This window comes from Corapipo altera, unplaced genomic scaffold (genome assembly GCF_003945725.1).
Source record: "Corapipo altera isolate COAL_440 unplaced genomic scaffold, ASM394572v1 175, whole genome shotgun sequence".
Taxonomy (NCBI): domain Eukaryota; kingdom Metazoa; phylum Chordata; class Aves; order Passeriformes; family Pipridae; genus Corapipo; species Corapipo altera.
Genome location: NW_020884942.1, coordinates 906,839 through 920,239, shown reverse-complemented (window position 1 = coordinate 920,239; position 13,401 = coordinate 906,839). Strand labels below are relative to the sequence as shown.

Below are 13,401 nucleotides of genomic sequence, written 5' to 3'. Positions count from 1 at the left end.
GAGCTGTTCCTGTTTCAGCAGTTCATTCATCACAGGGGGTAACCTGGTCTAGAAATCATGCTCTCACTCTCACCCCAAAGTCGAGTCCTTGAACAAAGCCCAACAAAGAAAAACGAAGAACCTCCTTAAGAGGGAAGAAAGGGGAGGAGAAAACGTCGCTCTCCGGCTGCTGCAACCCCACCTCCCGGTTATTTCATCTTCCTTACAAGGCTAAAGCCAGAAGCTTTCCTCTGTGCCTGGGTCCCTCTAAAAGCGGGAGAGCAAGCCCCAAGGATCCCAGTGGAGTGCAGCCAGGATGCAGGGCTGACAGAGATGGGGAAGGAGGCACTGGCGTGAGCCCTGCAGAGAGCACAGCAGAGGAGGCTAGTGCTCTCCAGAGAAGTGTGACAGTAACCTTTGAATCCTAAACCAGGTATTCAGTGATGCAGATCTTCTAAAGAAACGTGAAACCAAACCCCAAAAGAAATCACTGAGGGGGGAAAAGTGCAACATGAGAGGTAAATATATTTTTCCTTGGGATAAACGGAAATAACTGGCTTTATTTTGTTTGAAAATCATCATTGTAAGTAGGTGTCTGAAAGTGCAGACTGAAAAATGCATTTACTAGCATCTGAATAAAGACTGGTCTGACTGACTTGGAAAGCAGCATTGGGTTAAAAACTCAGATGAATTGAGGGACCTCTGAAGAAATGTTGAAGTTGCTCTTTTTAAAGCTTTGTAAAAATCTACTTTTCTGTTTTGCTCTCTCTGCTACTCCTAGAGGTTTTCAAGAAGTAGTATGCACGTTGCTTTGGGGAAAAAAGAGTGGCAGAACCAAAACCTAAACCGAGAATGTGGTAAACTGTTTCTATTGAAACATTTCAAATGCTCCCATACCCCTATTTTTGCAATAGTGCCATTTCTTCAGAAAGATCCATGACCTACTGAGCTGGAATGTCTGTTGACATCTGGTTGAGGTAACTGTAGCCGGTATTTGGGATTCTTTTTTTTTTTTTCCAGTTTAATTGAAACAAGCTGAGATAGTCTGCACATTCAATGAATTGTTTCCATGCTCTGACCATGTAGTCTCTTTGACGGGTAATTCTAGAACTGCCAGATCTGAACTGGAAAAGAGGAAACACCTCGAGAGTTCAAAACTGCAGCCCTTCCATGCTGCAGCCCTGACCGTGCTGCCAGGGTTCTTGAAGGGAAGTCAGAGAGGCCGAAAGACGAAAGACTTTGACCCTTGTCTGTAAGATGGACCGAGATGAATGTGATACTGCTGACTTTAGTGTAACTGTATTCTTGGGCTTCTGAGTTACATCTTTGCGATGCTAGGGGACTTACAGATGCTTTTATTCACCAGGTAAAATGAAAAAGTGGCCCGTGGAGAAGAGCTGCTGGGAGTTGTGACAAACTACAAGACCAGAGGATTGCTCACCAAAGGCATTGGCTCAGCCTCCCAGCCAGTGCGTGCAGAGGTGCGGGTTCAGCAGCTGAGGATGGAAATGCTACGCCGTTCCTCAGTCTTTGCTGCAGAAGTGATGGAGGTTTTTGACAGGTCTCCCACTGACAAGGAGCTTGTGTCCCAAGCCAAGGCTCTCTGCAGAGACTACATAAACTCGAGGCTGATTCGGGCGGGTGTCAGCTGGAGCAAACCTGAGTACAACGTTCCGGTGCCTGGGGGTAAGCTGGCCGAGGTGTCCAGCATCCTGCTGCGACTAGGTGAGTCCCTGCTGCTACGGGGGGGAACTGAAACTGTGTGGAGCAATTTGCACCAGACTAAAGTTTCTGGAAGAGGCTTTTTATGTGATGATAGAGAGGTTTTTCTTTTCTGCTTGGAGCGTTTAGTTTTGGTTTTGGTGATCTTCCCTAAGCAGCTCCTTTGCTTGGGTTTTCTCATGTCCCTTGGAGCACTGCTCAGCACAGGGTTTCTGCAGAGCTGCCTTTTTCTGAGGACTTGCAACAACTCAAAATCATGATGCAGTCCAAGAAAGCCCAACAGCAAACTAATTCTGTCTGCAGAGGAGTCCAGCCGTGTAACAGTTGTCACAGTATTTCCAGCAGTCTTTCTCAGCTGGACATTTTAAGCAGTCTCGTGGTGTTTTCTCCAGACCTGAGTGACTTGGCTGCCATGATGCAATCTGGCAACCCAGCCTGGCATCTATTAGGGCACTGCTGCCTCTAGACTTGGGCTCCAGCAGTAGCTCACCCAGCTGCAAGGGCCTTTAATTTGGGGGTAGTTGGCTTACAAAATGTGCATTGGAGATTTTATGAAAGCTGCTTTTGGATGACAGTGTGTTTTTAATTTTCCTTTGCCTACCTTAATCATTCGGCAAAACCTGAGTTTCTTGCTTTTTGCTGGAGCAAGGAGGAGTTGGCTGACGTTGCCTGTCATATGGTGCCATTTGGTGCCCCCCTCATGGCACAGCGACTGCGGGGGCTGCAGGGAGAGCAGTTTGAAGGTCATGCCTGAAGGCTGTGATTTGAAAACACGCTCTAGAGCTGTGCCTGTACCAGGAGCACCCTGCAATGCTGTCAGTTGCCTGGCCTTTTGTTTTGGGTTATAGCATCCTTTGTGCTCCAGTCTAGCTGTTTGTCTTTTGGGATCCCACCACCCTCATTCTTGGAAGTTGCTTCCAACAGCCCTCTTTGCCTGCAGGCTGGTGTTTTAGTTCACAGCTGGCTTGGAAACTACCACCAACATTTGCATCTGATTTAATTACACCAGAGTTCAAGTAAGTCTGGTGAAGTAACCTTTAGTTGGGCCTAACAAACTCAGGACCAGGGCTGGTCTGCTCACTTTCTCCCGTTTCTACCTCTGTTTGATATTATCCCAAGTTTCTTTTTAAGGCATAGCTGTGTTTCTTTTAACTGACCTTTTTTTTTAATTTGTTCTTTTTCACTTTTTCTCTCCTATGCTGAATTCTGGTTTTGTTTCCAGTGGTTGTTTGGTCTTGGGGCAATTTTTTTTCTGTTCTTCTGTCAATATTGCTGCCCCTTTGTCCTCCCTTTGTGCCTGGGTTGAGGGTTGAGATTTATTTGCTTTCAACCAGATCTTCTGTGGGTGGCCAGGAACATGTTAAAGGGCAAGCAGGTGGCACACTGGATCTGAAGGCGTCTCCTGGATGACTCTCCTATTACTTATCTGTGTCCAGATGGAAAGATTTGGCTGATAGTCTTCAGAACTTGGCGCCTTCTCTGAGCAAATCTGTTTGGAGAGCGCCATGTGGTACCTATGCAACAAGAAGAGTGAGCAGTTCCTCCTCATTAGGATGAAAAGTTGTTTCTGCCCTGTTTCTTCAGAAACTCCACTTGCCACATGGCCCACCCCTTTCTTTTCCCCTTTGCTGCTCTCACCGGCACAAGGCCGAGTGGTATCCAGCCACCTGCCAGGACTGGTAGTCCTTAGCCACTTCCTAAGCAGTGCAACAAGCCAGGCCAGTTTTTTCTGCCGTGATAGTGCTAAGAAGCCTGTGGAGATGAGAGGTTGGAGGATTTGCTAGCTGTTTTGCATGTAGAGAGTCCAATGAACTGACTGATGGGCCAGCAGAGGTGCTGGGCACAGGCAATGCAGTTGCGGTCTTGGGGAGCGCGAGCCCATCAGCTCAATGAGGCTTAGCAGCTAATTAATGCAATTAATGAGTCAAAAGCGGTAAAATTTAATGATGTGGCCAAATGAGGCACCCCAGACCAACCTGCTGTGCGTGTCAGAGGTCTGGTTTATCTGAAGTTGTATTTCCTCTGGCCAAGGCCCAGGGAAGCCCTTTGACCACTGCAAGGAGCTTCTGCACATGGGAACTGTTGCTGCTTCCCTGCTGACTCCTCCATAATCACTGGAGGAAGGAGGAGAAGCCCCAGAATTGCTCTAAATGTTACAAAGTCGGACATCTGAACAAGGGCACCACAGACCAGCACCAATGTAATGTGCTGCAGGAGAGGTCCTGGGACTGCTGCTGGGACAGGGAATGCTTTCCTTCCCCAGATGCTCCTGTCTGCCCTGTGCCTTGCTCTAGGGTGGGGCATATGTGCCTCCAAACAGAACCTGATCTCATCTGGGGCCTCCAGGCACTGCTTATTAGAAGCTGTAACAGTGGCAGGCTACGAAGTGCTGATCCCAGCCTCCCATGCCTCCCTCTGGGCTAACTAGGGCTATCCCCATTTCCTTACATTTACCAGGAAGCCTTTGTGCTGCCTGTGAGGAGAAAACAGCTGTTGAGTACTGCAACTAAGGTTTCTTCTTATCTCTGCTGACCATGTGTTGGCAGGATTTCCTCTTGCCATTAGACTGGGACAATCCCACACTCAGAAAGAGCCAGGAGAGCTCAGCTGTGGAATTCTGTAGAGCTGGGTTTTGACTGTGCTGAGTGCCAGTTAAATGAATTAAGGATCTGTAGCTAATGACTCTGAAACAAGCTCCTGATTGTGGTGGCATCTTCCTTTTTAGTTCCCATACAAATGAAATTTTGAGGAGGATCAGTTGCCCTCTGGCTGGGACAAGTCACTTGGATCTTGCAGTGGGATGTAAATCTACATCAAATAGGACTCTCTGTGCACAAAGGGCCTTGATCCCATGTGATGTGTTGTGTCATGCTCTTAGAGCAGCTATGAAACCTTCATTAAATATGTGTGATCCCTTGTAGAGAGAGAAATCCCTTGGAAACTGGTTTTTTTAATTCTACTTCTCAAAAATGGTTTGTTTTGCTACAGAGGAAAAGCTTTACTGCTGTTTCCCCAGCTCCATTGCTCAGGAGGAGGTTCTCTGTTTGTCCTTAGTAGTTCCATCTTGGTCTTCAAGCTGGCCTTACACCTCCAGCCATTTCCCAGCTGGGGAAGAAACACTGTGGAGGTGAAAGCATATGTCTGTATATGTCAGGAACTTTGGTGCTGAGGAGTCAGTCATGCAAATGAACTTCTCTTTAACCACTGGGAGGAGAGAAAGAACTCCAGATCAGTGCTCTGCCTGTGTGAGTGTAAAATAGCTGAGCTGAGAGTCTCTTTGCTCAATTAATGTTGTGCAGCTCTGGGTGGATCCTTGGCTTTCATCAGCCTCCAGCATTCTTGAGTTGCTCTCATGTGCTTTCAGGCGTTTTTGTACAAGCCTGATGGGGTGCTGGGAAAGGGCGTATCTCCCAAAAGCTTACATGGATGTACATGCCTCTTTCTCACTTCTGAAATAAAATGAAACAGCTTTGCTTATCTGGAGACTTGTCTCCTGTGTTGAAGGAAAGCCAGGCAGCCAGCCTGGGAACAGCATTTCAGGGATTACTGCAGCTACATCACTGACACAGGGCCATGGGCTGTCCCCACTCCGTTTAGAAGTGCCAGGCACAGGGGATATTGGGAAAGGAGGGTGCAGGTGGTAGGGAATCGCATCTAAACGCCCCTAAGCACTCTGCTGCCTGCTTAAACTCAGGTGGAGCTGGAGTTCAATCTGTTTGGCTGCAAGGATCTGTGGGGTGGCCCCAGTCGTAATTCCTACACCAGGACTTGGTGTTGTGCGTGCTGACTCCTGGCTGTTTGTTTGCAGGGGACGAGCTGGAATACATTCGGCCCAACGTGTACCGGAACATCGCCCGCCAGCTGAACATCTCCCTGCACTCCGAGACAGTGGTGACGGACGCCTTCCTGGCAGTGGCTGCCCAGATTTTCACCGCAGGTACTGTGCCCGGACAGATACACAGACAGGGCTGGGTGGAAAAGAACAGGATGGAGCCACCTGTCTCGGGGAAGGCATGTTTCTGGGATAGCCTGCAAGGTGGGGCCTGGTTTCTGAAAGGGCTGTGGGCAGTTTGGCAGTGTGCCCTGCTTTAATGATTTAAGGAGAACTCCTCTCAGCTCTGTTCTGGCAGGGAAATGCCCTGTGTTGTTATATCCTCCCAGCAGGTTCTGGCTCATTCTAGAAGGCACCTCCAGCCCTTCCTCGATAGGAGGTGGTGTTACCTCATTGCATGGGTAGGTCACTCATTCCAAGCTCCTTTGCTCACCATTGGCAGCTGCAGAAGATTCATTGTATGGGAGACTCCCTTGTTCCAGCTCATGCTGGGAGCCAGAACCAACTCATCACAAGGGAGTTCCTCTCCTCCTGGCTTCCTTTCCCACAGCAATAGCCAGAACTGCAATGGAGTCTGATGCTTCTCCTTTCTCATATTGGTAAAGTCTTGGACCTGAAGGCAGGAAGAAATTCTTTACAGAGAGGGTTATCAGGCATTGGAACGGCCTACCCAGAGAGGTGGTGGATTCACCATCCCTAGAGGTTTTTAAAAAGAGATTGGACGTGGCCCTTAGTGCCATGATATAGTAATTGGAGTTGGATCAGGGGTTGGACTTGATGATCTTGGAGGTCTTTTCCAACCCAATCTATTCTATGATTCTATGATTCTATGTTCCAGATGGGCAGGTGCTTTGAACTTTCTCCCTGCTTAGATGTGAGTGTTCTGCTGCTGCTGTTAGACTGGTTCTAGCAATGATGGTCAAAAGCAAAGATATGCCCTGTGCTGTGTTTCTGCAAGGGTACCTCAGCCTCCCCTGGAAACAGTCCCTACCAGTGACTGGAAATGCAGCCTGTGGGAATTGAGGGAAGAGAAACCTTTCACACAGACATTTATGTCAGGCAGGTCCTGACATCATCCTAGGTTTTCTACAATGTCTTGTGCTGTCTGTGGAAGGATAGTAGTTCTTAGAGACTGGAAACAAAACCAAAAAAAAGGAAAAACAACCAAAGACAGCAACTTGCATAGCAGTGTGAAAGCACTGGAACCAGTGACAATGACCTGCCAAGTGTCACAGGATGCAGTGACTCTTGTCACATTGGGAACAGTTACTACAGTATGGAAGTCCAGGTTTCTGTTGTACTTTCAATCAGGCTTCCTCACTAAAAACCTTTTTATCTTGACAGTCAGCTGTGCTTCTTTATACAGAACCACTGACACCCTGGAGAAGCCCTGACATGGAGAACGTGTGAAGTGTATTGTGGTGGAGAGAACAGATCCTCCCTAGAATCACAACAATGGCAAAATAGATCTCTGAGAGGCACTACTCAGGCAGGGCTCCTGGCAGGTCGAGCAGGGCAGATTTACTCCCTGAGTTAGGGAAACTGATGCTGTGTCATAGGAAATGGGTGGAATTGGGTTGGGTGGCTAGTCCTGCAGCCCTCAGCAGCCTTTCAGAGATGCCTGGGATGCAGATTGCCTTGGCATGGCGCTGGCCTGGGAGGCCCTGTGAGCTCAGAAAGCAAGAGCCGGGCAAGTATGGCAGGAATGTCTGAGTGTGGCTGTGTTCAAAGGGCAGGTGCCCTGTCTTGTCATTTGGTGCTGAGCTTTGCTTGCTTAAAGGCTTACAGAAAAACAAGGGTCAAGTTGGCAAGCTCAGGTATTTGCATTGCAGGCAAGTAGGTGATCTTCTTAGATGACTGTAGCTGGCTGCATCAGAACTGGCCCACCTCCAGAGCTGAAGTGACACAGGGACCTAAGCCAGAAAGGTGGATGGCTGCAAGTGGAGCAGACTGTGTGTGCTGCTATGCTGCATAAATGTGATGCTGGGGAGAAAGCCCTACTGCCTTCTAGGAATCCTGCTCTGAATACATGTTGACAAATTCATTGAAAGCTGCATTTTTGGTGCTCTTCAACTTCTCAACTCAGGAGTCAAATGCAAGGTGTGGATGGTTTAAAATTAAAGCTACTCTTGGTACTAAACTCTTGGTTTTCAGGGTAATAAAAATGGAATCTGAGCTCAGCCCTGTGAGGCTGGCAATGCTGGAGACTTTGGGAGCATAGTAGAAACCCAGGCTCAAGCTCTGTTGCCAGTGCTGCACCTTCTCTGGGGACACTGTGCTGCAGAAATGGCTGGCAGTGGGATGGCTGCACAGGGGGTGGATTCAAACCTTCCCATTGCCCCCTATGCCCCATTTTTAATTCTTTCTTGTCTCTACCACTCTGCTGGGGGTTGTGTATTCAACTGCTTTTATCAACTTGTTATTGTAATTTTGGTTGGTAGAAGTTGCTGAGCGGCAGAGGAGTATGCTGATTTTTAACGTTCCTGGATCCCACTGCAGTCTCAAGACTCAGCATATAATGCTAAATCCAGCAAATCAGAGTTGGCTGTGACAGCCAGACATTCATTCCTTACTTTTTTTTTTCATAGTTCAGAGGAAAGAGGCTCTTATTGAGCAAAGGAAACCAGACACTCAAGTTCTGTCTGAATTTTCATGACAATTACCAAGGGCTAAAACATCTCAAGCTGTTTTTCACTGTACAATTTATTAAGAAAACAGCTACAGTCTGGCACTGCAGTGCCTAGACAGCCTGGGGAGCCCCACTAGTCACTCACAATCCCTTTCCAGTAAGGGAGCAGGGGATTTTCATCCTTTCTTGCTGGAGAGGTTTTCTCCTTAATCTTTCATATGTCTGTCTTCCACACTCTAATCTGGTTTTGAATGCTGTGTAGCTCTGGCTATGCTCATTCTTGTCCATGCTGTCTACAAGTCTTGTCTGAGCCCTGGGCAGCCTGTTTCAATGCCTGACCACCCTTTCAGTGAAGAAATTTTTCCTAATATCTAATCTAAACCTCCCCTGGTGCAACTTGAGGCCATTTACTCTTGTACTGCTGCTTGTCATGTGGGAGAAGAGACTATGGTAAGGCTCAAGCTGTGGTTTGCTCCCCTGTTTCCATACAACCCATTAGTTCTTCAAGATGAGGAGAGCTCATCTGTGTGGAGATGTGCACCTCAGAGCCCTGATCTGCTTTGGATGGTGAAGGATCTGCAGCAGCATCACCTCTGTGATGTTACCATTGGTTCTGGCGTGTGGTTCAAAGCTGCTCTGCAGGCAGCAGGAGACTTTCCCCTGACTTTAATAGGCTGTGGATTGGGGCTTAGCTGAGCTGGCATTTACACTAGCTGTTCGAATAAATCCCAGAAGGAAGGGGTCACTTGGTGGAGAAACAAAAGTAGAAAAGGGACATGCATTTTCCTTTCCTAAGGAAACAGTTCCCTGCTGTTCGTAAGAGCTGCTAGGCTGGTGAGAGACTGGATGTGGCACTCAGTGCCATGGTCTGGTTGAAAGGTGTGTTGGGTCATAGGTTGGACTCGATGATCTCAGAGGTCTTTTCTAACCTAGTTGATTCTGGGGTGGAATGAGATGAACTTTGAGTTCCCTTCCAGCCCAAACCATTCTGTCATTCTATGGAATGCTGTTAGAAATGCATCCTACTGCTCCCTCATTGCTTCCGCCTTATGACTTGAGCTCCCTTCCTCGTGCACATCCCTCTTGGCTTCTTTCTCTCCTCCAAAGTATATTGTGTCTGGCTGTATTCTTCCAGCTGTTGAAATGTAGCACTGGATCGTGTTTCTTTTAGGTCTGACTTGCGAGTGAGGCTTTGATGCAGAGTGGAGCAGAGGGAAGTTTATTTGAGTAACCTCGGGTAGTGTGGTGCTCTGAGACCACACAGCCATGGCTTCTTGAGCTCTCCCCTGGGGCAGACGAGCTCATATGAGCGGGAACACTTTCAAGAGCACTCCTCTCCTGCTAATTCATTTTCCCCTGGGCTCGCCAGTGTTTACATACTTTCAGCTCCATGGCTGGCCTTGAGTCTGCAACTTGTATTTCTTATTTTTTATAATGCCTTCTAAGCAGCTCTTCACTTTTTCCATATCCTTTTGTTCCATCTCTGTGAGCAGAAGTTTTGGAGCTTTCTCTGTTTTGATCATTCCCTTCTGGACCAGTTTTCCATTCCCTGTTGTTGTCAGCTCCTGTGCATGCTAGTCCACGCAGTGGGAAGCCCTATGAATGGGTTGTCTTGCCAGGTGACGTGTGCCCATTTCACCCAGCGTGGATGGCAGCCAGGCCATTGAGGAATTTGGAGCAAGACGATGTGTCTTCACTGCTCATGCGCACTGGCCAGATGCAATTCCAGCTTATGCTGAGGGATGATCACACTAGTGTCACCCTGAACCTGGTCTGAACATCATGGGGGACAGAGGCACTGCCCTTTCAGTAGACTGTGCTCCTCTGCCCCTGCCAAGGGAGTCCTTGAGAGAGAAAAGGTAATGGGGCTGGTGTCCTGGGAAAGTGCAGAGGAGGGCTGCTGAAGCATGTTCCCTTGCCCTGTCCTGTCTGGGGCTGGATGGCTGCTGGAGCCCTCCTTGGCAGGGGGACCAGTCACAGGCCCAGGTGCTGGAAATGTCTGCTCTTCACTTATTTCAGGGCTCCCCTACATCAGGTGTGAAAAGAGCACAGGTTCTTTTCCTCTTCTGCTGTTGCAGATGAGGAGCCCAGCCAGCTGTCTCCATCTTCTGCCTCCAGCAGTGACAACAGACATATGAAAATCAGGAGGGAATTTCCTCCTTCCCCTTCCCCCGTGGCCTGGCTGTGCTGCTAACAGGAAAAGCAGACTGAAAGATTGTTTTGACCCTGATGGACATGCTCTGGAAAGTGGATGTGACCGCCAAGCTCTCCACATCCATCACCATGATAAGCATTGGCCAACAGCTTGTCCTCTTTCTGCTGTCTGGTGAAAGGGAGAGGGGTTCTGTCCGTGTGCCGGGGAAGCCCTCACCTCGTGCAAGTCCTGCAGCAGGTACCGTTATGGAACAACCTTGGCAGGGAAGCTGGAGCTGAAGGGCTTCCTTGCCATCCTCCCTGGACTGACGTGTCTTAGAGTAAACTGTGTCCTAGGGAAGTCATGGGTCTCTTGAGCCTTTATCTTTCACTGGCTGTGGATGCACTTTTCTTCTGTTGGAAAGAGAAACTTGGGTCTAAAACAAAGTTAGCCAAGACTGCAGCTGTCTTTCTGTACCAGAGTGACCTCAGCCCTGTCAGTCTTCATTACTTCCATGTAAATATCTCAGAGCTAATGGACTTGCTTCAGATACTTGGAGTGCCGTAAACTTGGGAATAAGCCAGTGAACTCTTCCCTGGAATTTTGGGTAACTTTGGTTCATGTAACTTGAGATGCAAGGATCCACATTTCTGTAGGGGTGGAGAACTATAAAACTGACTTACTCTAAAGCTGAGTATAAGCCAGCTGAGGCTCTAGTCCTGGAGATATCATCAGCAAGGTGTGTAACCCCTTAAAGCCTCTTTCATTAGGTAGAGACATACTGACCTGTACTGGGACTCTTTCTTGCTGGGAGAACCCCTCTGTCTAGTGTTTTCTTATGTGGTTTCATAGTCTCTTTCTGGCTCATTCTACTGGCTGTCATGGTGACACACAATGCGAGAAAGGCAGATAAATAGTGTGAATGCCACACAGGCAGTGAACTTCCTGAGTGACAGCTCCGGGGAAGGGACACTGCAGGGCCCGCTTGGCAAATAAAACCAGGACAAGAATAACAGTCACTTTAGTTGTATTAATAACTTCCTCTGGTCTCGGGGATAGTGCTGGGGAGGAACAGTATCACAGGGGACACTGAGCTACTGCTGTTACTGTTGCTGCAGAGCCTCACGACAGGATCATCTGTACATTTTGATCTTACATTAGTCATGAGTGAAAAGTGGCTTTTTTTGGAACACTGAATAGATTTTCACCAGTCTAACAAGGTATTCCTGTGACTGACATTTGAAGAGTTCTTCTAAAGTTTAGTACTTTTTTTATTTAAGGAAAAAAAAAAAGAAAGTGATTCTTAAAGGTGTTAGTGTGAGTGTCCCTTTTGAGTCACTAAGCGGAAGAACTGTGGAAATGCTCTGAAATCTGCATGTTTTTTGAGGAATATGGGGTGCTCTGCTGCAGTGAAGGCACCCATGAGGAGGCTGGAGCTCCATCTCAGAGATAGGGGTGCCTGGGGATCTGAGAGTGTAATGAAGGAAAGAGGGAGACCCCATTTAAATAGTATTTTTGCTTACTGAGCACATCCAGTTTTCTGATGGTGTGTTTAACCCCTCCAGGTCCTCAGATCTAGTCACTGATCAAATCTTTCCGTCCTCTCACCTGTTTTCTTTCTCATTGCAACCCTGTAGAACAGTTCTGTGTGGCTTTTAAACACTGGAACTTCACCAGGCTTCTGGCTATGTTTGGGAGAGACCTTGGACAGACTCCACAGAGACCTAACGCTGTAAAATATTTCACAGTATGCTTGATAAATGTGGCTATTCCAGATAACAAAGCATGGAGGGAATTCAACTTCCTAGCCGATCCAAAGGAAATCACTGTGCCATTGTGCAGTGGTAGTTCTGCAGGGGAGCAAAAGGGTTGCATTTCCAGGTCGTTGGTCCTGATAAAAGCCTGATGAGGGACAGCTGGCTGGGATGTTCGAGCATGAAGGGTTTATGCCCAGTGGTGTTGGTAAAGTGTGGGGGAGACCCCGGGAAGTTGGCTGGTACCCAGAGCTGAGCTCAAGCGCTTATCGCTGGCACTAACAGGAAGATGATTGCTGCTGGGACAACTTCCATGGAGCTCTTGCTGCAGGCAGGTCAGCCTGGCAGGAAGGCTGTCCTCTGGGAGATTAGATAACTGACTGACCCTCCATCCCTGCACTGCCCTCAGTGGGGTAGGATAGGCAATGTTAAGTATTGTAGGCAGAGTGGACAAATTCTTAAAGCTACCTGTTTTTCAGGTGGAGACTGAGGCATACTCCTTGCATTGAAGAGGATGGCAACCCTGAGCAACAGCTTCCTCATGAGGGGAAGAGGAAGGGCAGGCACTCTGCTCTCTGGTGACAGGACCCAAGGGAATGGCATGAAGCTATGTCAGGGGGGTTAGATTGGATATTAGAAAAGGGCTCTTCCCCCAGAGGGTGGTTGGGCACTGAACAGGCTGCCCAGGGCAGTGGTCACAGCCCCAAACCTGCCAGAGCTCAAGGAGTGTTTGGACAAGGCTCTCAGGCACATGATGGGATTGTTGGAGCTGTCCTGTGTAGGGCCAGGGGTTCATCTTGATGATCCTTGTGTGTCCTTTCCAACTCAGGATTCTATGAATCCTGTGTTCCAACTGTGATTCTGTGAACCCTCATGGCCCTGTAGCTTCGCCTCCCTTTTTTGTTTTGGTGCCATGGAAGAACTGAAGATGCTTATCTCGTGTGCTTTGCCTGTCACATTGGAACAGTTTTCTCTGATCTAGAAAAAAACAGGAACACTTTGTCTAAAGGGTGTTAAAGGGTTGTGCTGATGACAAAAACCCTGGGTTGTTCAAACTATTTGAATTCCATCACCTCCTGTGCAGCATGTGCGTGGCTGAGAGCCAATGGCAATACAAACCATGGTGGTGCACTTCTTCCCTGTCCTGGTGGTGCCTTTGGGCTGCTTTCCCCAAAGCTGTGCACCCAGTGCTGAGAGGTGGTCAAACCATACCAAGGTCAGCTTATTTCATTCCACCTCTCTCTGTGGAGAGTTTTCCCCAGTCCTGGTCCCCTAGTATTCCTTTTCCCCCCATGGTGGAGAGCGTGCTGAACTACGGCTGCATGCAGGCAGCATGGGCACGTGTAATGAA

The 13,401-nt window shown here is 48.3% G+C and overlaps 1 protein-coding gene across 3 annotated transcripts in view; it reads left to right on the top strand.

Annotated features, from left to right (window-relative positions):
* The first annotated feature begins 203 nt into the window (after window positions 1-203).
* The window catches only part of BOK (BCL2 family apoptosis regulator BOK), a 35,120-nt gene continuing 21,922 nt past the window's right edge, over window positions 204-13,401 (top strand). For all 3 annotated transcript variants that reach the window (XM_027661946.1, XM_027661947.1, XM_027661945.1), the window contains exons 1-3: window positions 204-497; window positions 1,346-1,704; window positions 5,510-5,638. In XM_027661946.1, the coding sequence (XP_027517747.1) occupies window positions 1,482-1,704; window positions 5,510-5,638 (352 nt within the window). In that variant the 5' untranslated portion in view covers window positions 204-497; window positions 1,346-1,481. The remainder of the gene's footprint in view (window positions 498-1,345; window positions 1,705-5,509; window positions 5,639-13,401) is intronic.